Below are 25464 nucleotides of genomic sequence, written 5' to 3' on the forward strand. Positions count from 1 at the left end.
AAGAAAGTGCTTGATGCCAACTTCCAAATCCCCAGGATAAAACTCGCTGACAAACGGCAGAGCAAAGTTTCATCATTACCCCAAAGAGCAGCTTCAATTATCTACTGCTTAGCTGCCTCTACCCCACACTCCCAAATTACTGATTAGGAAGCATAACAAAGCTGTTGGGTGACTGAAACCAGGAGCCGGTGGCCTTGCCAAACAGGCGGCAGAGGATCCGGAGAAACAGTGGGCCTTCCATGAAGTGAAGGGTGGCTTTTGCCCCATTTATTACTGAGCAAACTATTTGTTTTAAAAGCACATCGAATGCCGATCCACCTGGGCCCACACTCCTGACATTTAGAGTTAAAGCAGCATATAGACTGGGATTAATTCTCCTTCATAAATATGAAATAATAAATTAAGGACGAAAGAGCACTGAAAGGCCGCTTTAGGGGCTAATCTCTTAAAGGGCGGCAATGCTTCGCTGAGCCGGGTTGCCTGTTAAAACTGTAAATCAAGGGCTGCCAGCTAGGCAGGAGATCTCCCCCCCATCACCCCCCTTTGGGCCCACTCTGGCCGTGAGGAGGTGAAGGGGGGCTCTGCTTAGGAGCCCCAGGGAAGGACCCACATGCTCCCCAGGCCTCAGCCAGACCCACGCATTCACCTGTCGTCACTGATCCCACACATGCGGACCCTCTCGCTGTTCATCCAGCTGTGAACGTTCCCATACAGGGGGGTTGCTGAAAGCATGTCGTCTTCTTGGATGGCAGCTTTTCTTCAAACGTCTAGTCTGTTTAACAACAACAAAAAAAATCCCAGGAGGTTGAATAAAAAAAGAGCCAAACGGGGAATAAGAGAAACCCTCTTTCTAGGCAAATTCATACAGAGTGTGGAATGCACACTCAGGAAGGCAGATCCTGCTTGGATGTTCTACAGATGGCTGGGAGTGCAGGAGTACACCTGACCCAAGGGTTCAAAGAGGGGGATGGAACTTCCCTGGCAGGAGGCGCCAGGGATGTGAAGGATCCAGCACCTTGGGGCCCCATCAGTCAAGGTACAGCACGCAGCACCCTGCACCTGCCGTTCTCCCTTCCCCTTTCCCAGCCTTTGGAGAACACACTTGCACAGAAAGCGGATGGTGGGGGATCCTGCGGAGCTCCGCACGGATATTTTTCTTGGGACTGAAAGGATGGGGAAGAGCGGGTCGGAGGTGGTGGGGGTGGAATAAAAGGCACAGCAGTCCGGTGCGGCAGCCCAAACTACGACTCATTTCCAGGGTTGTGGTGTGCACGACTTACAGGTGGAGGGTTAAAAAGAGTCAGTGGGCTGGCGAGCCACCCCACCCGAACCCTAGATTAGATTAAGCCCCAAACCCGGGTGGTTTTGCCTGGGTGGTTTGGCCTGGGAGCTGCAGAGGGAGGCGGCTGAGTAATTCAATGACGCCTGCTCGCTGGGGACAAAAATCATTAGTGAGCGCAGAAGTCTTAGCAGCCCGGGTTGTTGGGCTCCGGCTGCGAGCCGCTGGCACTGGGGGAGCGGGCAAAAGCCACCCATTTCCCATCCACTGCGAAGGAGGGAGGGGGAGGCGGCACCTTCCCCCCTCCTTACCTTCTCTGCCCACCACCCCCACCCACATCACATTCTAGTTTGCTGCATGAGTGAAGGGTCAGGACAAGCTGCATTTTATTAACAGGATTATCACGGCGCGTGATTTATCCTCGTGCAGGATTTTAATTGCTCTTTGGAGGTTGAGCCGTTTCTTTTGACTGCGCTTCAGCCCATATCCTGCTGTTAAATGCTGGGTTAATAAGTAGGGGAGCCTTTAATGCCTGGGACCGATGGCCCTCGGCAATTCCCCCAGCTCGCACGCTGCCTTGTCCAGGCACCCCCCACCTCCCCCCCCCCAGCCACAGCCTCCGTACACCGGGACCCAAACCTGAGTGTGAAATCCCTGGTGTGCAGCTCATGGGGGAACTTTTCTTTCTCCTCCCTCACACACCCACCCACACAGTTTCCGAAAGCCCAAATGTTCCCTAAGTCGACACATTTCCTTTGTTAGCAGGGAAAAATATGCAAATGATTGCTTTTACACTTCAGCACAGGGAGCTGACTGCCAGGTCGGTTGGGTGGGAGCCACTAGGACCGGGGAGCACCTGGGAGACCCCAATCCCAAAACTAGGCTATCCCTCTGCGTTTCTTTGTCCTAACTCGGGCTTTTGTCCACCAGCATCACTCATCGGCCCCTATACATAGAACACCGTCTGTTAATCGAGAGCCACGCGCGCAGACACACACCATGCATAGTTAGAGCTCAACAATAAAGCTGCGAGAGATAGCAATCTCCCCGTTGTGTCTGGCCTGGTGGGATCCTGGAGAGGCTATTTGTCTCAAGAGTGTCCCTTTCTTCAGACAGGCTGGGACATTTCCAGGGGGCTGGCTACAGTGCCCCAAAGACAGACTCAGTCGGATGCAGGCATTGAGGGAGGTTCTGTGGGGGTTCACAGGCCGTTCTTCTGTGTTCCGAACATGCACATCAAACTGGGCGCAGGCCACCACGAGAGAAGGCTCACTCAGCAGTGTGTCCCCTCTCTAACCCCTGCCACCCCTTCTAACAAAAGACAGACAGGTCTCAATCTGGAAGGTGGAGCAACATTCCTCAGTGCAAGTGTCCTGGGCATATGGCTGCCACGGGAGGGCCATGCCATGCTATTCCCTGGCTGCATGTCATGATGAAATTCGGACCTTACACCAAAGGGTCCCTCTATCAAACCCTCAAGAAAAGGATGAGGGGTAGAACCGTGTGTGCCCTCGAAGCCCCGATCTTCTGGTGTTCCAGTCTTCAAAAGTTACACCGGCTGCCTCCTAAGAGCTTCTGTTAGTTGTCACCTGGGGACAAGGACCTCTGAGCACCTGACTGAGGAAATAGGAAGGCTGTCGCCACAATCACCCTACTGAGCCCTTCCCCCACCCCCAGGGCCTGCAGCCCCCTTCCCTTAAAAGGGTTTTTCTTTGGAAAGGGCAGCCTGGATTTAGCGGGTGAGGGAGACACAGTTTAGAAGAGACAACCTGGGATCACAGAGTGCGTTCAAAGCTCCTCCCCCACTCCAGGTCTCGATTGGTTTGCAGTATTAATACTGCACAGATAAACAACATCCTGCGTCAGAATGAAGTGTTCTGATCAGAACAGGATTCACATAGAGGGCTGAGGCCCAGAGCATGGTCCAGTGTCACAGGGGTGGGGGTGAGAGGAAGAGGGGTGAGGCCCAGTACTGGATCCTGCTGACTACACCTACACACACATACACACACACACACTCTCTCTCTCTCTTATAATCTTTAGCTGCCCCATGAACTTTTTGTGAACTGTTTAAAAGTGGAGGTCTGTTGAACAAACAGCGGCGCCACTGCCAGCCATAATTTCATTGCAACGAGCTAAAGACTTTTAACTCTTCAGGCTCCTGGCCAAAGATGGAGCTGCGTGGAAAGGGCCACAGAGCCAGGGCCCTGCCCGGCGCGAGGCCCTTCTCCAGAGTGACAGACCACATCCTGGGCAAAGGCCAGACTGCTTACACCCCCCATCACTGAAGGACGCCCCCCTCATCTCTCTGAGATGGAGAACTGACGAAGGGGATCTTGGGGGTAAGGGACACACAGACGGGGGCAGACAGACAGTCATACTCAGCCCACTCCACTTTTAGAAAGGGCTACTGAAATTGTTGGAGAGGTGGGGTCTCTCTTTTTAACCGAGGAAAAGTTCTTCAAAAGTGACTTCCCTGACCCTTGGCTGTGGGTCACGGTGAAGGGGGCAAACGATGTGATCTGGATGACAAATAGAGCAGAGACTGTGCTGCTATACATAAGATGTGCATTCCCCCTTATTTCTCAATGACCACCCCACCCCACCCCGGCCCGATCTTCCACAGGCAGTCTATGCTTCTGGCAGTGCCAAGATGTGTGAAGTCAGTCATGAAAAGCACTTTACAAGCACCAACCTGTTTCCAGGGCAAGCTGCTAAGCTATACCTTGGCTCTGGGTTTTAACCCTTTTTTCCAGTAGAGGGGAGAAGGGGGCAAGGATGCTGGAGAGGGATAAAGAGGGAAGGTGGCTCAGAGAAGGGGTCAGCCTGGGAGACGAGAGTGTCTGGTTTCTGGAAGAACAGACAGGAATTGTGGTGGCTGCCCGCTGAACACCCAGCTCTGGGAGAGACAGCCACCCCGCATGGAGGTCCCTCTGGCTTTGTGTCTAAATGCAAGCATAGGAGAGCTTGAGTCTTCCTCGACAGACTTGGGCGCTCATCTGCTCTAGGAGCCAAGTTATGATTACCCCCAGCCCGGCCTGGACACTGGGGAGAAGAGCCTGACTGGCAGAAAGAGGTCAGAGGGACTACGATTAGGAGCTGTCACCCCCACCTTGGCATCCTTGAGTGGGGGCACCTTGGCATTCTGTGAAAAGACACGTGGGGGAACACGGGCTCTGAGCTGCACCCCACCACCACTGGTCTGCCAAATCCTGCCATGAAGATACCATTATGGGCAGAGGAAAAGGAGAGAACTTTTTTTTCCTTTAAGGCCGAGTTCCCCTGGCAGACAACAGACAGGGTGCAAAAGGAAGGAGCCGTGGTTGTTGAGAGGCCAGCCTGAGTGCAGGGAGGGGGGCAGCGCTGGGCCACTCTTGGCACCTCTCCTTTCTCTCCACCCGGCTCCTCCTGGCACCGGGCCACTTTCCACTGCCTCCGCCCTCGAGGCGGCGGATGGATTGGTTCAAGTCTGCACATCAAGCTTGTCAAGTGGCACCGACAAAATGCGAAGCAGCACCACCAGACTGGCCCCACTCCATGCCACCACCACCGGTGCCCCTTCCCAGGGCCTCGCTCACTAGGCACCCCTTAATCCATCAGGCACTCCACCAGTTAGTGGCCAAGGAGGCCTGGACAGGTTTGAAGGAGCACCTGGTTCAGAAGACCGAGTGGACATCAGGGATCCCAGGCAGCATGCTGTGTGCCAGGGTCGTCCATGGGTTGGGGACCTTTGTGGGGAAAGGGACTCTCTCACTGCAGGGCCGGTTCTCCGTGGAGGATGCGTTGAGAGCACAATCACCACTGCCTCCCCGCTCTCTTGTTCATAGCCTGTCTCTGGGCAGGTGGCTGAACCTCTTCAACCTCAGTGCCCTCATCTGTAAATATTTGGCACCCTGTTTTCCAGAGGATTAAACTGCACTCAGGACTTGAGTTCTGCCTGGCAATAGCTGGTGCAGGCCCCATCTAAGGCCATTAAGCAGCATCTAACTCCACTAAACATACTATGTAACAAACCAACCCCCAGAATGGCTGCAGGGTTCCTTCCTGGCAGTGGGGAGGCTGAGGAAGGGACACAGAGGGGCCAGGGAGGGGTGACCTTCAGCAGGGCAAGGGGCTTTCATGGAAGCTCGCAGCACAGGAACCCTTCCTGGGGCTGCTCCAAGCCCAGACTGAGTCACGCACAGGAACTTCTCTATGGGTGTCAAGGAAGGGAGGGGTGAAGAAGTTCCTATTTTAGGATGGGGGGCTGCTTGGATGTGGGAGCTGAGAAAAAGTGGTCCAGGGTGTGAGGCGTTGGGGTGAGTCCTCCTGGGCTATTTTCCCCAGTGTGTGTAACGGTGGGGAGAGGGGAACCCCAAGGATGCCTCCCAGGTCAGGGGAAGGTTGCAGGTTTCCAGGGCTATGGTGGAAGGAGGTTGCTGGCTGGGTCCTCCAGCCTGTACAGGGGTGCTGAAGTTGGGGTGGGGGGGAATGGGAGGAGTGATCCTGCCTGCCAAGGCACTATCTCTCCGTGCACCCTGCAAGTCGGGGCCTCCCGGGGCATCCCCACTCCCGCCCCAGGTTTTGCATTAGTTAACAGCACTGCTGAGGACTAGCAATGGGGAGTGGGGGGCGGGGAGAACGAGAAACTCGAGGCAGGCCCTGACCTGCAGCACCCAGCACCCAGCACCTTCCCCGCCTTCCCCCAGGGCGCCAGGGATAGAGCCACTCCGGGCAGTCAGGAGTGAACTTGGCCTCCGGCGGTGGCGGGTGGGGGAGGGGCGCCCCCTCCCGTGTCTCAGCCCGATCGGTCGGCAACAAAGGGATTTTCTCTCCCACCACACACACACCCCCGTGTGGCTGCGGGCTCCTCCTCGCAGCTCCTCTGCCAGGTCCCCGCGTGGGGCAGCGGCCAGCACACATCCCCGCCCTCGGCCCCCGCCCAACCTTCCAGGAACTCCAGCTCTCTCCACCAGCCCTCTGAGACCCTCGTTCACACCTTGCCGTGTGCACATCTCTGGGCTCTCCCTTTCCCAGGCGCCTGCCACTGAATCTCGACAAAAAGCAACTTCGAGTGGGCGCACGGAGAACCCAGAATGTGTGGTGGAGCTCACCAGGGGACTGCACTGGAGACCCCTGGGGCCATCGGCCTGGGCTTCCTTTGGCCAGTCTGGAGTGTTGCTCTCCATGGATGCTTCCCCTGGCCTCCACCTCCCCTGATTGAAAGATGCAAGCCAAGTGTAGCCAACTGTAAAAGGGGGCTGGGGGCTTGAGGAGTAGGGGGGGACCAGCAAGGATCAACCTGGAGAGCTGCTGCCAAACCAGGACTGCTGCCCGCCACACACAGCAGAGCCATGGCCACCCCTTCACCTCCCCCCCCCCCCCCCCCCGTCGGCTTGCGGAACTTCCCCTTCTCCCCTGAAGCCATGCCTTGGCTTTTTGTCCCTTGCACTTTCTTTCACAGTGGTGCCACACACAACCACCACGTGTGTATGCAAGAGAGGGCCCCACTTGGAACCGGGTGTCCCCCCACAAGAGGCAGCAGCCCAGGACAGGAAACCTAGGTTGAACGCAATCACCCTTATTCCTTCACCTTCTGCCAATCCACACCCCTCCCCCGCCCCACACCCCCTCTGGTGGGGTCCCTACAGGGCTGGGTTCCCAGCTGGAGTCTCCCCCAACCTGGAGGCAAATGCAGAAGAACCGATCCATAAGGCTATTAACAGCAGCTATCATTAGTACACACAGGAAGCACAAAGGAACTTTTTACGAATAAAAGATGCAGAAAACACAGGGTCCTGCAGTCTGCACCCGGATTCCCTGCTGATTGTGTGCCGCCTAGGAGTCCTGGGAAGGCTGGGGATGAGGGTCAAGGGAGGACAGGGGCTCCCACTTTTTTAACAGGGAACAATAGGAACCCCATGTCTGCTACTCAATCTTGGAACCTGGAACACCCCAAACAAAGCTGTGGGAAAACTGCAGTAGACGTGGGGGCCCGTGAATTTTTGTAGCTGTTCAGAGCTTAATTACTCCTCCTTGATCCGTGGGACTAGACACGACACCGCCAAGGTTAAAATGCCCCGAACAGCACCGAGCAGATGTGAGCGAGCTGGCAGACGCGCAAATGAGGCCTGCCTCGGAGCACGATAACAAGTGACTAATACATTGCATATCGTTGAAAGAAAATTATTTTTCTCTAATTTGCATTTGCTTGGGGGAAAAAAAAAAAGCCAACCAGAGTCCCTCCTCACAAGCACGAGTCTAATCCTGGAAATACAGCCCGGCTGCTTTAAGAGAGCTGGAAGGAGGGAAAGACTGCCAGTGTTTTGGCGTTGCAGGCTTGTTTATCTTTCCGCCTTTCCTCCAAGGCGAAACTCGTTTTGCAAGCAACATTCCTACAGAAAATGGCACACGTCATAAAAAGAGACCAATTTATAGAACTGGCACCGAAGTTCATGTATCATTCCAGAAGTATCTCCCAGCTCCCCACTAGGGAACCCAACTAGATGTAGAAGTCCACACTGTAACTCCAAGCGGGGGGTGGGGGGGTAGGTTTGGAGGTGGGGGGGGGATGAAATCATCATTTGCAGATATCCTGAAAGCTGTACACCCAGGGGGCCAAAGTCACACAGAAGGGCAGGATATAGAATTAAGTCAGCTCTGAATGATCCTCCAGAGCCTCGAAGACTTCAACCTTGAGGCTGGGGTGGGGAGGAGTGGTTTTTATACTCAGTTGGCCCCAGGACAGTCCAGGGGCAGGCCCAGCCTCCTGACCATCCATGCCCCTTGCCAGCTTGGGCTCCAGGACCGGCCCCTAGCGGGGCGGGGGGGGTGGGGGGGAGAGATGGCCGCCACCCACCAACTGTTCTGCCTCCCACCCTGGCGCCTCCCCGCACTGCCTGGCAGAGGACCAGGAACTCAGAGAAGGCCTGTGGCTGTGGGCATCTATCTAGTTGATTAAGTCACAGAGTGGGTGGCGCTGTGGGCAGATCTGAAGACAGTGGCGTCCTGCAGCTTAGAGGCAAGTGCACTCTTAAAACACACGAGAAGGCAAAGGGACGTGGGTAATCCAAAGCTTTGGGTCCTGAACCTACACACACTGGTGTTGCCAATCCAGGAAACAGGGCCCAGTGCATAGAACACAGCAGCCGCCTGTCTCTCGAACTTGTCTGAATAACAGGGCCATTTCAGAGGAAGAACAACGGCCTTCAGAGCCTCTGCAATTTCCAGAAAGCCTTCAGTTAATAATACATTCTTTCCAACAGGCTTGCTTTAGGGCGGAAAGTTATTTTCCCAAATCTTAACAACCCGGTCACAAGCCGCTGAGGCCCCAGGCCCCAGGCAAACCCCTCCAGACAGCTGACACTCATGACCCTGCAGGCCTTCTCCTGCCACCTCTGCCTAACAAGTTCCCTAAACCACAAAACGCCAACCAGGGCGCCCGGTCCACCCAGGTCCCGGGAGCCAGAGGGCCATGTGTCCGCGGGGTGGGGATGGGGCGCCGCCGCCGCCGCCGCCGCCGAGGCTTGTCTCGCCTTGCATCCGAGGACGCCGCGGCCAGCAAGTGGCGGCCACCTCTGCGGCTTTCCGTGGGCCTGCATAGTGCGCGCTTTGTGTGAGCGCCGGGGAGGCACGGCGCTGCCCGTGCACCAACAGCTGTCACATTATTTGCACTCGCTGTAAACAGCCTTCACATTCCCCCCTTACCACATAGTTAAAGCCAGACTAACAATCCACAGTTAGAGATCAAACCAACAACAGCAGTATTGTGTCTGCCTTCGCACCAAGCCCAGCAGCTGGCAGGTTTCTCCGGAACAAGGGACCCCCCCCCCCCCCCGCCTTCCCCCCAACCCCTCCGGGCTCCAGCCCAGGCTGGCCAAGGCAGTGCTGCGTGTGTCGCTGCTGATTGTTAAAGCAAGAGAACACAGCCATTTCGAGCAGAGTTCGGTGGGGTTCACCGGCTCTCTCTCAGAGTTTCCTCCGCCAGCTAGTGGCTCGGGGCAGGGCAGCCTCCCCACCTCCCCCATCTCCTCCGCTGGGAAGAAAGGTTGTTCAGACTCCCAGATTCTGCTCAGCAAAGCGTGGGCCAGCCTGGGGTCCTGCAGCCCTCTCTACCGTGTCCCAGAGGAAAGGCAGCTTGGCCCCGTCTGCAGCTCACAGCCCCCTTGTGTTTCTGGAAAACTGTCCAAGCCCCTGAATCCTGACTGGTCGCCCCACTGATCAGAATGTCTCCTTTATGATTTTTGGTTAAGTCGAACATTTCCATAATCGTCATTATTAGCGCAAATTACACGCCTAATCGGTCCTTAAATAGATTTTAATTAAATAATCATACAAGGCTCATTTTATGACTTAAGAAAGGCATTACTTTTCGTTATAAACTTTCTACCAGAATATAGAATAAGGATAGCAGACAAATACTTAGTCTGTGAAAAGCACCAATAACTGATGGGCATCGTACTGGGAGGGCAGACTCAGCCTCACACCTGGAATCAAAGTGCAGACTAGACACACCACATCTGCCCAACTTTCCTCCTCCAAAGCATGACTGTCTTCTCTTTGGGGCCAGACGAAAGGAACCCCAAATGCTCTTTTTGTCCCTGCCCGTCTAGAGCCCACTCCTCACCACCCCCATCTGTTTTCCACCCCTCGGTCCGCTGAGAGCCGCGGTGGAAAGCAGGCAGGCTGTGCTTGTTAAATGCTGTGTAAAATGCTGTTAATAAAATAATAAATACAAAGGATGGAGGCTGCTGGTTCCATGGGTGTTTTGACTGGAAATGCCTTGGCACTTGTCATGTGTTTATGGGAGGGCAGACAACTCGAGGATTTACATAGTTTGGACATTTCTGTACTTCATTTATTCTTTCTTAAATGACGTAGGCCTAGAGCTATTTCAAGTTTGCCTTTGTACAGAACTGTTAAATGCCTAAGAGTTTCTCCAATTAAACCAAGTTTTAAATCAGACCCAAGGCTGGAACGGACTGACTCGCCCCACTCCACCCCTCAGCCCGAGGCTGGAGAAAACAAACAGACCCTCCACAACAATCCCCTGGCCTTGCTCTCCCCACCTTCATCACCTACCCCCCTCCACGGAGGGGGGGGGGTCGGTGCACCTAAGGGTAAAGGTTAAGGTGTCGTCAGAATTACAGGCAAGGCCCTGGCTACACACTCTGAAAAGCACTGTAGTTGGGCACATCCTGGCCAGACTCTAACCTCTAAAATAGTGAGCTAAGATGGGGGGAAAACTGCTGGCCTGGTAAAACCCACTGTTCGCAAAACAATGTCAGCAAAGGCTGGGAGGCATTCTTTAGAGAGGGACCAGGGATTCATGCCTACTGAAGCTCTTTCAGCACAAAGGCTTTTAGGGGAAGAAGGGAAAAGGGGGGGTGGCTGGGGGTGGGGGAGAGAAAGGGAGGGCTCCTGTTTCAGAGCAGGCATCCCCAGAGAGTCAAGAACCAAGTGTAGCTTCAATCAAACGCTGACTTCCCCTCTGGGAGTCGAGTAGGAAACCTGATCACAGTAGCTTACTACCGGCCTGCATCCATACAGGTCTGGTTTTCTTCTCATGCTAGTAATTTTTTTAAATACATATCGATATAAAAGAAGCAATCCCTGGCAGACTTTATTGAAAACCACACTGAGACCTCATAACATCCGGACTTAATCCCTATCAAACAAACCACAGCACCTCTGGCCTCTACAGCAGGCCAGACCCTCTCACCTCTTCCCACCAGGTCTCTCGTCCAGCTGTTGCTGTTCCCTCCCCCAAAAGAATGAGGGGGAGGACTAGCCAAAGAGCACCTAGATACTGGTTCTGGAATCAATTCCTAACCATAAAAATGATCCCACTCGGGCGAGGGGTGGGGGGGAGAAAAAAAAAAACCCAGCCTTTTCATATGGAATCCTTTAAAGCCCAGAATGTAAAGAACTGTAACAAAGGGAAAGAGGAACCCACCAAGGCAGACCTGGAGAAAAAGCCTCAGGAACACCCTTGGAGGGGAGCTTAACCTGCAGGTTGGTCCCCTCCAAGGTTGGCCTAAGCAGGTGGGGGGGGGGGGTTGTCCTCAGGGGCAGAAGGAAATGGAGAAGCAACCTATAGGAACCTGACCAGTCATTCAAAGCAATTACTTACTAATCCTCAGGGCCTACTATGTGCCCAGTAGTCTTCTTTGATCCTAAAGGTGGATAATTATTCCCAGTCTTACAAATGAAGAAACTTACTGAGGCTCAGAGGCCATAAATAACTTGCCCCCAAGGTCACACAGCTAGTAAAAATGGGCCACGGTCAAACTCAGTCCTGGAGTTGCGGAGAGGAGCCAAGTATTGGTCAAACTGTGCCATTCGGAATTCCCAAGAAGTTCGGGAAGCTTTCTCAGCCCTTTTACTCCAATACAGGGTAAAAGGATAGCACTCAGCACCTAGGAAACTCGGTCTACCAAGAGCCTGTACCCTAGTTTGTCCTACACTGAGAAATCGCTCGGTCCATATGAAGTCTTTACATTGACATCCTACACATTGCCCTGCACTGGAACACCCCAGTGTGAGGCCAGGGATCCCCACAAGGCTCCACACTCTCCTCCTCCAGGAAACCAGAACAGGCAGCAGACAGTGGGCGCTACTCTCCGGTCTCTGTAAGAAGTGCTGACACCTGGAACTAGAACTAGACTTGCCACCCTAGTTTTACCACATGGGGCAATAAATCAAGTTATCTAGGTAGAGCAAAAGCCCTTTGGAAAGAGTGCCTACCTTTCTACCTACCTTTTCTAGGGACCCGAGGACCAAAGTGGGCTGGGGAGGGAACTGAGGGGGAAGTGGCCAAGTCCCAAGTCCCAGCTGGCGGCCGGGGTTATCTTTTCGTTGCTCAACTTCTCATCCCAGAAGCCCAGTGTCAGCGTTCAGCATCCCCTTCCCACCCCATCCTCAATTTCCGGGTCTGTCCCGGGCTTTCAGACGCTCCGGGAACTCTCCACACCCGTTACCACAGATGCGGCCGGCTTCAGGACCGAGGGCCGTCTCCAGCTCGGCTCGGTGGGAAGGTGAACAGGCAGGAGCACCGGACACCCAGCCGACCCTGTGGCTTAGGAGGTGGCTCCTCCAGAGGCCGAGGCTCCGGATGTACGAAATGGCTCCAGGAGCCCCTGGGGCAGGCCAGAGCCTCGGCCAAGGGAGGGATCGAGGCGATGGCGGCGCCGGGTCCTCACCCCTCTAGCCAGCCGAACACGCCCCGGCGGCCCGGCCGGCCCTGGCTCCCGGCCAGTGGCTTTCTCTCTTTTTTAAACTTTCCGGCCTTGGCGATAACTGCCAATCGGGGCAGGATTTCCAGCCCCCGCCTTCCCTCCTCCACCTTCTCCGTGTAGGCCCTTCCAACCTCCAGGGAGACGACCCCCGGCCCCGCCAGACCATCCCCGATCCCCGCCACTTGGGCCACCTGGAGAAAGCTTCCGGAAGAGATCGGCGTCGGGCCGAGTCTGGGGCTGGTCCGGGGAGGACGTCCCGCAGTTTCCAACGGTCCGAACCTGACTGCGGCGTCGCTCGCGGATGCAGAATCGCCCCCTATTCTAGAACTCTAAGACCGGACGATTGGGGGGTGGGGGGGGGAGGTTAAAGGCCTGCCTTTACAAAAATTTTTAACGCTTCAGATGCAAGAATTTTGCGTGTCTTTAGGCATGGCTGTGAGCGCTCAGGTAGAACAATAGAAATGAGGGGTGACGGAAACGGTTCAGGAAGACCCCTATAGCCCTATAAACCTCTCACCCCCCTAGCAGTTACTATTAGCATTAAAAGACCCCAGTGCCTTCAATGCAATAGTGCCGGTTTATAACTTTTTCCCCGCTGGGCTCCCATACCCTAAACAAGCCCCCTCCTCACATTTTGAAATCACCAGAGGAAAGACAGCTCCCAACCCTCTTGAGTTTCCAAAGCTTCTCACCTGGTCTGCCCCTGGCATCCTGACCTGACTCACCCCCATCCCCCCAGTAGTTTCTCCGGTTTGCACCTAGACAATAAATTTAGTTTAATTTAGCTTCCGGTCTTTAATTTTAGCAGGTCTCCTTTTTGCATGCAAATCAATATGGCAATTACCATCTAAAAGCTCGCCCAGCCCCGGGTCAATGTAAATTGATCATTGTCCGCCTTCCACAAAATAACACCGGGAGTCTGTGGTGCATAATGAGATTATACTGGAAACTGTCTTTTAGATCACAAATTATATTTTATGCTGTCAGGATCTTCTCCTAGCGGACTTCCCCGCTAATCACGGGGCGCCGGAGCCCGTGGGTGCTGAGGGGCAATGGTTGGCGGAGGAGACAAGGCTCTAAGGCGTAACTAAGTGCGGGGGCTCCCCCCCGCCATTTCCAAGATCCTCAACTGGGGGCGGGTGGAAATGAGCCTGTAATGGGAAAGAGGGCCTTCTATCAAAACGTTGCGGGAAAAGCTCGTTCTTTAATTCTCATCCAACAAAAAGTCAGCTATCCCTTGCGGAGGAACACATGGGGGGCAACCAGCCTTAGCCGTCGGTCCTGGGCTGGGGGTTGGTAGACGTCCCCGACCAAGTGCTCGGGACACAGGAGGCTGGGCCGCCCCGGGGGCGGCGTGAGGAGACCCTTCCACTCCTACCCCGGCTGTTACTCAAGTGGGCGCCACCACCTAGGCCCCGGCAGCGCAGCCAGCCTTGCAAACAGACGGAATCTTGCCGGCCGGACTTTCGGGCAAAGCAGCCCAGGCGGGCTGGGGCGGGCCTCGGCCTCCCCTCCCCAAACTCGGCGAGGCACCGCCAGGCCCGAACCGTGTGAGCAGACGGCTGGAGACCTCCGAGCCAGGAGAACGTCCTTTCTCGCGGAGAGCAAGGCCCTCCCGCCCCGGCGCGGCCCCCGGGCCACGGGTGTGACCCTGGAGCCTAACAAAGGGCCTTCAGAGCTCCTTTCGGCCTCGGACTGGCGGGGGAGGGGTGGGACCCGCGGGGAGGGGGGCGGCGCGGCGGCCCGAGTGTACCGGCGCGCCCCCTGCCCCGCCGCGCCGAGTCGGCCGAGCCCGGCGCCCTCGAGGAAACCGCCGAGGTGGCTTGATCGAGGCCGCTGGGCACTCCCCAGGACCATTCAGGGGTTCGGGCGGCTCGGCGGCCGGCGAGCCTCCCGCCCAGCCCCGCGGCCCGGCCCTGCCCCGCCCGACCCAGCGCGGGCTCCACCCGAGTGCGGTCTTCCCAATAAAAGCTGGAATTCCCGGCTGGGCTCAGACAAAGAGGGACCGCGGCAAATCGACGCCGCGGGCAAACCAAACCCAAGCCTAGTTTACGTGCACGTCTGGGGTCACAGAGGCGCCTGCTAATCCTCCCTGCCGAGCAGGCCGTCCCCGCACGGTCTCCTCCAGGAAAAGGGGGAAAAAAAAAAGAAAAAAAGCATTCCTCCCCTTGATTTCGCCCAGAGGCCGAACTTCGCACTTCTTTCGGTTCACTAGACCCTGTGCTCCAACCTTAGCAAACAGAACTTAGAGCAGCCCAGCATCCCTTCCTCCCCAGCCAGGAGCGCAACGCTTACTCCTCGTCTTCCTCCATCATCCATCCTCTCAAGGTCAAGAACTCAAAAATCTTTTCGAAATCCTCCAACCTGGTCAAGACATACCTTCTTCCCCAGTCTAGACAGGAAGAAACTATAACCAGAAGCAACCTTAGCGACTGAGGACCATCCACCCTTAGCTAGGCGCCTCTGCCCTCAGTTTCCCTCTAGCCAAAGACACGTTATTTCTCAGTGAATGAGTGTGTGAATGTGGTTGTGTGGCGCACACTTCCGTGCCCTGGTCGGTCTCCCTGGGCAGGAAAAGTCTCCATCAGGCATTGAGGAGTTTTTGTCATTCAGCCTGTGTATCTAAGCGTGGATGTGTGCATATGAATGCTTTTTGTGTTTCCAAGTGACCCTCTTCACACCTTTAAATGGGCTTTTGTCTCTGGAACGAACTTACAGAAATTCTACCCCAGTTTCCAGCTCAACAAAGTCTGGGATTTTCTCTCCTAGAATCTCACTCTAGGTCTCAGTATTTGCATATCCATGTTTACATTCCTCTTGGCCAGTTCTTTATCTGTTCTGTATCTCTTGTTCCGTGTGGGCATCGGAGCCCAAGTGTCTTGATTTGTCTCAGCACATGTCATTCAGGCACACATCTTAATCTGTGCATTCCTGTCTAACACGTACACCTTCCCACGACTTACATTCTTGCTTTGCCTATAATCTGGCTCATTCCAACCAGACCAATGTTGGTTTGTAGTTTAAATGTAGCTAGAGGATTTCCTTAAGGTTACAATCCCTAAAAGGGAGAGGAAGGGGGAAGGAGAGGAGTGTAACTAATGATTCATTTTTATATAGAGTAACCTACTCACCAATTGTCTACCTCTGCAAAAACTAGACCAGTGCCTTCAAGAGTTGTATTAAAATTTTAGACCAATTCAATGTTGAGTCCCCGTATGTGGCCATACATACATTGTACACATCACTGTCCAATTCCTGTTTGGACGCTGTCTCCCTGCACATATCTGATCTGAACTCTCCACAAGTTCATGGTTAAAAGTGTATCTCTACACAGACAACTCGAGGACCCTTCTGCTCTCTCCCATGCATACCTGTACACATGGGCCGGGCATTTCAGACTTGGGTCGGCAGCAGTTTCCGTCAAAGGCCCCACCCCACTAAAGCTCAGAGCAGACCTTTCCACACCGGGCCGCTGGGAACATTGAGATCTAACCTCTGCATCTCCCAAACTCACTTCCTTAAGTGAAGGGTGCCCACTGTGTGTGTTCACACCTCCCCCCATTAAGAAGTACCGGGTCAAATTAGATCACCTAGATGCTGCGTCTGGTTCGTCGAAGAATCGAGCCGGATGCACCAGGATGTCAGCGTGCAAACACACAGAACAGAAAAAGACAAACCCTGGGTCCAGATTCCCGCCCCCTCCAACCTGGAGGCTACTTTGCCTCCAGGAATTTCTACTAGACTCCCCACCCCGACTCTCCCCATCGCCTTTAAAGGGTTAAGAGAAATCCTCGCAGCCTTCCCTTCACCCTTGGTCGCTGGGCCCGCAGGGTGGCTCGCTCACTCGCGGCTCACGGGAGTCTGCCGCCGCCTCCGCGGCCCGCCCCCCCCTTCCGTCCTTCAGCCGGGAGGGAGCCTGCATGCCTGTCTAGACCGATCTATCACAGGCACACCAACAACACCCGCGAGAGCGCTGGGACCCTGCCCGGGTCCCCCCTGCCCGCACGGCTTCCCGGCGGACCGAACCCTGGAGCGTGACCGCACCGGCGGCGGGGTGGGGGTGGGGGTGGGAGCCTCCGGGCGCGGGCTGCCCCGAGCGCACCGCGCGGCCGCCCCGGCCCCCAGCGCTCCCGCCAGCCCGGCTGCCGGGGCACAGTCACAGCTCTGCGCGCTGGGCAGTCCTATTTTTATCTTGTCTAATCCCAAACTGGGCGGGGAGCACAGGCGTCGTGCTTAGAGAACAAGAGATAGGCGAGGGAGGCGGGGAGGAGCAGCCAGGCAGCGACGCGAGCGGGAGTGAGTTAAAGACACAGTCGAGGCGACCGAGAGCAGGAAGAAAAAACGGGCTGCGCGGGGCCTCAGGGCGCCGCACGCAACACGCCGCCGGCGAAGTTACACTCGCCTCCCCGCCGCCCCTCGCCGCCAGTCCTTCCCCACTTCCCAGCGGCGCTCCCCGCAGCCCCGGCCGCGGGGCCCCGGCCAGTGTGGGAGGCAGAGGCCCGGCCGGCCCTGCAAAGAGCTGGAGAGAATCGCTAATGAGCTGTGCGGCCCATTGATCCGGAGAACACTTCCTAATTAACTCTCAGTCACCTACTGGTGACAGCGCCTCAAAAGACAGCGCTGGGGCCGTCCAAGCCCCAGCCCCGACCTGCCCGCCGAGCGCCTGGCGCCCGAACCCCGCGCGCTCCCCTCACTACCTCGAGGCAATCCCGGTGAGTGGCGGCTTCAACCCGCATACTTAAGGCCGGCCTCGGATTAAACCTGGACGGCATATTCATCACCATCTCCACCCTTCCTCCACGCGGTGAAATCATGGCCCAAATAAACACGAGAACCACCACTGCAAAGCCCAGACCAGATACCAGATCGGGGGTGGAGTGAGAAGGGTCGCTAAGCAAACGTACTCTCCAAATGTCCACGTACAGGAGTCTCGGAGGCCGACACTTAAAATGCCTTCCACACAAGCAATTCTGTTGGCAAAACCGAATCCAACACCTCGTAAGGATTGATTTCGGCCCGCGGTGTCCGTTTCCAGTGCCACAGGAAGTGTCAGATGGCTAGAAATACTCAAGTCTGTCTGCGTTCACCACCCACCACCTTCTGGGGTGGGCCATTTCCTCCGCTTTTTTATTCCGAAGTCATTTAAAAGATTTTTCTCCAGGAGGCTACCCCTAGAACCAAATTGCACTACCCCATCTCTGGCCTTCTCTCAAAAAAATAAGAAAAAAAAAAACAGCTAAAACCCTGAGCAGTCTAGTCTAGACACAGGAGGCTCTACGGATACCTATTTGAAGCGCACTGGTTTCTTTTTAAGGTTTGTTTTTAAATACACATAACCCTCCCCCCTCCTTCGCTCTTCCATTCCCCCAACCCCCACCCTTCAGACGCCGGCGGCGCGCGTCCTCGCGCGCGGGCACTCACTAGCTGAAGATCGCGGACTTTCTGGGAAAGATTCATTAACAGCAAATTAAGCCTCGCCCGGCCTCGGCCTACACGAGGCCAGGCTCAGCCGTCTCAGGGACTGGGGGACGTGCCCACTCGAGAGTGCAGGCGGCGGGAAGCCCACCGGGACCACGCATGCCTCGAGCCGACCCACTCCGCACACGACGCCCCAGGGCTTGCTTGGTAAACAGCCGGCGCACGTCGCCGCCGCCCCGAGCCCCCGAGTTGGCGGAGGCTCTGCAGCGCAGCCGCCCGCCTGCTCCGAGCGCGGGCCCCGCGGCGCGGAGGCGCCTCGCCCTCCCCGCCTCGGCGGAGGATCGCGCCGGGTGCGCAAGTTCCTCTTCGCCCTCAGCCTCCGCGCCGCACGCCCTCCGAGCGGGACCAACTTCCTCCGGCCACAGACTTGCACACGCCCTACAGGGCTTCCCACCAGACTCGTAGCTGCCCAGGTCTAGCCCCCACCCCCCAGCCCTCCCTTCCCGCCGCCGCCCCCGCACGATCTACCCCCACCCTGGGGACTCACAACTTGAAACCAACCCTGCGACGTCGCGGGGAGGGTGGGAGTGGACCAGGGTCACAGATTAAAATTTTAAAAGAACATTTACAAAACAAAGCGTCTGACCTGGCGGGCGGGTGGACGGGCCGAGTCGGAACCCCTCGCTCTGCTCGATTTCCTAGTATTTTTTTTTTAAAATCCACGTGATTCGCGCTTTGGAGCAAGCCAAAAAAAAAAAAAAAAAAACACCCCGGGACTCCCCTCCCGAGTTGCACGGCGGCGGCGGCAGCAGGTCGAGCTCGGCTCGGCCCGGGGCGCCCGCCACACACACCCTGCGCACGCACACGCCGTCGTTCCACGAGCAGGAACGAGCGGCCCCCGGAGAGGCGAGACGAGGCAGCGGCGGCTGGGGGTTTTTACAGTTCTTTCCCGAGTCAAAAAAGAAAGCAGACGGGAACCCGCCGCCCTCCCCTTCCTGCTAGCGAGCTAACGCCGAGCCGAGCTTCCCAGCTTCCAGCCCAGCTCCCCCCCGCCGCCCGCCCCCCCCCCCCGCGCCCGACTCGCGGCGCTCAGCGACGACCGCGCTCCCGCGCACACAGGCACACACTAGCTGCAAACTTCCACTCCGTGAACTCCCCGCTCTCCTCCCAGCCCCCCGGGAGGCGGCAGCCCCCCCCCACCGCCGCGCCCCTCCCTCGCCGGAGCCCACTTGGGGCCGCTTAGGTTGGCTGCATTTTTAATAACTTATAGCTAAGAAATAAAAATGAAAGCGAGCAAAGCAGCCAAAGTGAAACGCGAGGCACAAGCTTCGAGGGGGTACGCGAGAGAGTCAAAAGAAGCCACCCGCCGCGAGCGGGGGCCCTGAGGGAGGGGGTCGACTGCAGCCCGCCGCCCGCCCGCACGCTCGCCTGCCCGGCCTCCCCCCGGGGAAAGGTGTTCCGGGCACTGACCTGAAATCCCCAGCCGGGGAGTAAGCAGAGAGCCTGCGATCCGGCGCTTTGAAGTTTTTCCCCGGAGCAGAGTCGAGGCGGCGAGGAGGAGCAAGGGGCGATGGGGTGGATGGGAACTGGTTTGCGGGGTTGGAGGAAAGTGGGGTGGCGACGTTGGCGACGGGAGAAGGAGCCGGGCCGGGGAAGCGCGGAGAGCAGCAAAGTTTGCCGTCCCCGGCTGCCCGCAGCCCGCTCGCGGCGCCGCGCTCGCTCGCCTCCCTCACCGTCTGCTGCCAGCCGGCTGCCCTCGGGGTCGGCCCCGCCGAGGGGTGGGCTCTGGGCCGGGTGGGGGCGGGGCGGGGCGGGGCGGGCTCAAAGCCTCCGGGCAGGTGGCGACAACCCCGCGCGATCCTCGGGGCTCCGGCGGCTGGGCCGGGCTCGGTCGGGCTCAGCAGCTCCCGCGCCGCCGCTGCTGCCGCCCGCGCTCGGGCAGGAGCCCCAGCGCCATGTTGACGGTTCGCCGCGAGCGCCCGCTCGGGCTGGGTGTGTGTGAGTGTGTTGGCCAAGTCGTCCCTGCGCGGCGACAGCGCGGCTTGGGCTCCCCGCCCGGCGGCTCGCGGGCTCCCCCTCCGCCGCCGCCTCGTTCCCGCTCTCGGTCGCGGCTCCGGCGCGTCTCCCCCGCAGCCGCCGAGCTCGGTCCGCGTTCAGCGAGGAGCGTAGCTCTGCTCACCTTGCCGCTGGGAGCCTGGGCTCCGTCTGCCGCCGCACGCCGCGATCCCAACGCGTCCCCCCTCCCTGGTTCCCTCCTCTTCCTCCTCCCCCTCCCTCCGCCCTCTCGCCCGCCCTCCTTCCCTCCCTCCCTCCCAGCAGCCGCCTCCCCTCCCCCCGCAGGCGCAGCGCTCGGGCGACAGCCGCCCGCCCGCCCGCCGCCGCCTCCAGCTCTCGCAAGTTTGAGCTCCCCCAGCCTCCGCTCACCCTCCGCTGCGGTGCCTCGGCGGTGGGGTTTCGGAGGGGTGATTCCCCAGGAAAGGTTTGCCCGAGTTTCCCCAGCCGTCATCGATCCTCGGCGCGTTTCGCTTCTCTGGGTCCGAACCCCAGACCACTTGGGTGGCGCCCCCCCCCCCGCCCCTTGCCCTCCCCTCCGCCGCTCGGACCGAGTTGGCTGCGCACACCCCGCCCGGGCGCGCGTCCTGGGCGAACCAGAGACCGACTCGGGCGGCGGCGGCGCGGGCGGCCCGCTGATTCTGAGCCGAGGGGATGGGGGCGGCGGGGGCGGCTCTCCCAGCCGCGCGCCGAGACTCCCCTCGCTACCCAGAAGGCCAGTGGAGGACCGCAATTACCATAAAGCGCCTCGCACTCCGCTCAGCCAAAGCTGTCAAACCCCAGCGGCAGCCGCCGCTGCCTCCTCTCGCCACCAGCTCTGCGCTCTCCCGGTCGCGCGTCCCCTCCGAGACCCAGCGGAGCCTGGCGGGTGCGCGTCGGTGCCCATCCCCACCTTGGGTCGCCCCTTCCTCCCGGAGGAGCCCCTTCCCATTTCGGTGTCAAGCACTACCTTTAGACACCACCCTGAGCAACGGTGGCCGTTCCGCCCGAACTCTGCGCCCGAGTTCCCCGGACGTTTCGATTGTGTGGGAATTGTCTGGAGAGGCTGGGGACGGAGGAGGCAGCCCGTGGGGCACCGGGAGGCGGGGGTGGGGGCGGTAGGGGAGCGGAGATCCGCCAGAATTTCTCCCCATTCTCGTGCATTTCACAGTCTGCATCTCAGATGATTGGAGGGTCTGTCCTGGCCCCTCACCCCTGCCTCGGGAGATTATCTCCCGCGTTTTATTTTCCTTGGCAGGGAGCAACTTTTGGCTTACACCGTTCGCTCCATAAATTTCCAGTCGGTAACGTCGTGCTGATCGGAGCTCGGCGGCGGCGTACAGCCTGCGCCCGCAGCAGTTCAATTCAATTGACACGTATTGAGCTTCTCCAGCGCGCCCGGCGCGGCGCTGGGCGCGCAGGCGGGGGTGGTGGGTAGGGTGGGGGCAGGCAGGCGAGAGGGGGAAGCGGAGAGGCGAGGTTCCGGCCTCCCCTGAGCGCAGAGCCTCTAGGGCGAGCTGAGAAGCCCCAGTTTGAGAAGCGGGCGGGAAGGGATGGGGGGGGAGGGGTGTTCCGGCCTAACCGCACCCAGACCGCGGACCGGGACGTCACCGCAATAGGTGACCCCACTCGGTTAAAGGATAGGGTCTTTTTATGCTGAAGGTGGGGGAGTCTCTTTCTGCCTAAGGACAAGATGGTGCAAGCTCGATGAGAACATCAATCTGAAATGGAGGTGGCTTGTAAATCCACACGGAAAGTTTTAAAATATCCTGGAGTGTCTCCATACCAAAAATAATCAAAAGCATCTCAAGTTGATTACTATGTCAAGGTCAAGGCCAAAATCAGCTCTAGCTAGTAGACCCCTTTAAAAAAATTAGACTTAATCCTGACTGTAGGACTGGTGTTAGGTGCGATTTTATTTATTCTGTTTTAGTTCTCAGTACATAGTTATAAAAACAGCTCTTTTCAAAGCAGAAGTGAAACATCTCTACCGTTTGAAACCTGAAACTTCGGGCAGAATTAAATCTTCATGCTCCAGAGCTGCTTAAAACAACTGATGCAAAAGACGGGCAGGCAAGTGCCCCAGTGAGCAGTCCCCAGGCGTGCGGGGCCGCCACCGCTTCCAGGACTTGCGCCTACATAATAGAATGTATGCCTTTTTCTTCCCCGTCTTTCTGGAGGTGGATGTCTCTGAAAGCGAACCCACACATTTTTTTAATCTCTGGTAACAAGCAGAAAGACACCTGGACTATTATGCTGTAAAGCTATTTTTTATAAAGACATTTTAGGGCCAGACATTAAAAGTTATTAGACTGAACGCATGCAAGTTACAGACACAGCTGGAGAAAAGGCCTCTGGTTGTGTGTTGTAGCAACATTTCTTTTTGAAGCAACTCCTTTTATTCAAAACAAGTCTAAAATAACCAGGAAGGCTGAAGTTGGGTATTTGTGGGGAAACTCTCTGAATGCGGTTCAGAGGCCACAAGGAGGCAAGGAGGCCGCTGCGCCACTGTGGGCCTCGCGGGAGAGCTGGCCTGGGCGAGTTCGGAGCCGTGCCAGCCTCTTCCGGCTCAGTTAGGCTGCCGCAGAGACCCTGGCCCCTTGCCCGGCCACCTTCTCTCCCCTTCCCATGCCTCCCCAACTCTTCCCCACCCCCCCCCAGGCAGGGGCCTTTCCCAGAGTTAAAAGTTGCATGTAACTGTCCAGAACTTTTGGAAAATCCAGGAACCAAGTGAAAACATGGAGCCTGCAGCCTCTCTGAGTCCTGTGGCCTCCCGGGGCTGCTGACAAAGGGGCCTGTTTGTCTACCTTTAAAAGTCCTAGAGTTAAAAATGAATTGGGGAGGGGGGCGGTGCTGTAAATGCGAAGGGGCCAGAGAAGGGCTGACTGTGGGAGAAATTTGATGCTGGAGACAAACAGACCAGTAAATTTGCCTTTGACGTAATTTGCAGCACACACACACACACACACACACACACATACACCCTTTTTAAGGAGTCTTGCCTCCATGGTATCTTTGTGCAAGTTGGTGGGATTAAAGGGTTTCTCTTCCATCTCTGAGGGATACATTTCCAACTCTGGGATTTTTAAAATATCTTATTAAGGGAGTCCTAAGAGGTATGAATGTATGTGTGAGGGGGAGGGGATTCATGACTCACTGGGAATTAAAAGGTGAGATTTTTCCTGAGGTGCTCTAAGGTGGAGGAGGAGTAGCGAGCTTACACCTATTGGCCCGATTCATTGGCATTGTTCCAGGGAGGAGAAGCAGTCCCATCTTGCACCCCCACCCAGGAAGGTGCTCTGGGAGCTGGGGACACTGCGGAGCCTGCAGCGTGTGCGGGCCTCCTCCTGCTCCCTCCCTCCCCTGCCCTCCCAGGAGTCCCTTGGGAGCTGACCTGGGGGTCAGGCTGCTACACTCGGCACTCAGCAAGGGGAGGATTTCAATGAAAGCAGAGGAGGAGGCGGTGGCGGGAGAGAGCCAGCGAGTGAGCGCGTAAGGGAGGGGAGGCCGGGAGGCCGCAAAGCCAGCGGAGAAATAAAGAAATAGGCTCAGAAAGGGGAGGTGCTTCCAACCGAGCTGCAGGGGCCACCCCCTCCCACCTGCCGCTGGTCCCCTGGGAAGGGCCTCCCAGTTAGAACCTATGGCTCTCAGGCACTCTCCTGCTGCCCATTCTATCCGGGGTCTGCAACTGGACAAGCAGGTTGGCGCTTCGAGGAGCAGGCCTGGAGCCTGGTCGCCCTTTTCCTGCCAGGTTGATTGTGTAAGGCCCACCAGGTCCTCTTCCACACCTTCATTCACCGTCCAAAGCCTAGGGGAGAGGCCATGCATCCCATAGTGAGGATCCTACATGGAGTTTGGGGGACCCTGGGATCCCAGCATAATGTGTGGGGTTTGTTTGTAACATACATGTGGGGACTAAATTATAAAGCTTTATAGGCCCCAATGGGGCTCTTCAGCGGCTGTTCTCTTCTATGATGCTGGGTACTGAAATGGGTGGGATTGGGGTGATTACAGAGAATGTATTTTTATTTTATATACTGTGAGCTACTTTGTTAAGTATTTTTAAAAATATACAAACACCCCCAGGAACAGTCTTTCCTGGTCACTTTGTAAAAGAACTCTGGACTTACCACGGGCTCCACTTAGAAGATCCACTGGTCCATCCCTCAAGCAAAAGGCATCTTTTCCCCAGGGATTTCAGTTAACTGGAAACATCTAAAGGTAGCTGCCTTCCCTGGTAGGAGTCTGCTAGACTTAGGAGTCTCCAGGTTGAAGATGGCTGCTCTGTCTATTCTTTGAAGGGTTATTGGGCCTCCTCCGGAGGAGGGTCAGGAAGGCAGGCCCAACATGGTAGCAGCAACTGCCTCTCAAAATTTCTGGTCTGGGCTCGATTTCAGGCACGGGTGGGTGAACTACCGTTGACACAGAGGGGATTTCTGAGTAGATGGGTGTCCGCGGCTTGGGGAGGCCTCGTCTTGCGCCCCACCTGGTTCCGGCTTGGCTTAAGAGACCTGAAAGCCGCCGAGCTGGGCTAGATGCTCCTGTAGATAAACTCGGACGCCACGTCCCGCCCTGGCTGCTTATTTAGCGAGGCCCCTCCAGCTCATATTTGACCTAGCCGGGGGCAGTGAGTGGGAACCGCGGGGAGATGGGGCGGAGAACACCAACTCTTCGCTCGCAGACCCTGCAAGGCGGCTTTCGGCCCGAGACGTTTTCTCGGCAGCTTCCCTCCACGGCGGCCGCGGGAACCCGCGGACACGCACCACCCCGAACCCTGTCGCGGACAGCACCCCGGGGACTGGAGGGATCCGGAAGGCTCCGCCAGCCCCTCGCTCGGGGCCGGAAGGGAGTACGGCCCAGCAGATGGAAACGCGGCGCTGGCCTGTCCCTGAGTACCTCTGGGCCCCCACAAAGTCGGGCAGCGAGGTGAGTGGAGCGGGGCAGCTGCCTAGGGAAGGTCAGCCAGGAGCAAAACTTGGGGCTAGCGCAGGGCGGGGGGATTCCAAAGGGCCTAATCCGCGGCACTTCCCCCACCCCTCCCCCGATTTCCCCTCCGGGTCCACTCGGCTCGGCCTTCGCCCTCGATGCGCGCCCCCCCCCATCCCCGCACCCCAGAGTCTCCAGCACGTTGGCCACCGCACAGCCCCCGGCCGCGAGTGCGGGCTGGGGGGGCGCTGGGTGGTTTGTGTTGCGAGGCCTGACAGAACCTTCTGTGTGCAGCGCTCGGAGGAGGCTAATGCATAATGCACAGCGCCTGGAAGCCCGGCCATTAGCGGCCTGTCGGTGACACAGACAAACGACTGAGAGGGAGGAGATCTAGCTCGCTCTGGAGTTTAAATATACCAGCGTGGAGGGGAAACGCCATGATTTAAAAGTGTGTGTTTGCAGACACTCGCATATATTTTAATGATTTCCAGCAGGCCATGCATCCCAGCCTCGCATCCCCCTCCCCCAAACGGGGATGTGTGCGGGGTGGAGGGGAGGAAAAGGCTGGGGGGGAACGAAGGCAGAATGAGAGGC

At 57.3% G+C, this 25464-nt stretch overlaps 1 protein-coding gene across 6 annotated transcripts in view; it reads right to left on the bottom strand.

Annotated features, from left to right (window-relative positions):
* BCOR (BCL6 corepressor) overlaps nt 1-25464 on the bottom strand; it is an 86185-nt gene that overhangs the window by 23275 nt on the left and 37446 nt on the right. For 4 of the 6 annotated variants that reach the window (XM_065915584.1, XM_065915582.1, XM_065915583.1 and 1 more), the window contains exons 1-2: nt 19384-19677; nt 647-772 (exon numbers count right to left, since the gene is read on the bottom strand). In XM_065915584.1, the coding sequence (XP_065771656.1) occupies nt 647-732 (86 nt within the window). In that variant the 5' untranslated portion in view covers nt 733-772; nt 19384-19677. Of the gene's footprint in view, nt 1-646; nt 773-18559; nt 18648-19383; nt 19678-25464 lie in introns of those variants that run through there. The other 2 variants (XM_065915581.1, XM_065915580.1) reach the window with 2 other exon arrangements.

Source organism: Muntiacus reevesi, chromosome X, assembly GCF_963930625.1.
Source record: "Muntiacus reevesi chromosome X, mMunRee1.1, whole genome shotgun sequence".
Classification (NCBI taxonomy): domain Eukaryota; kingdom Metazoa; phylum Chordata; class Mammalia; order Artiodactyla; family Cervidae; genus Muntiacus; species Muntiacus reevesi.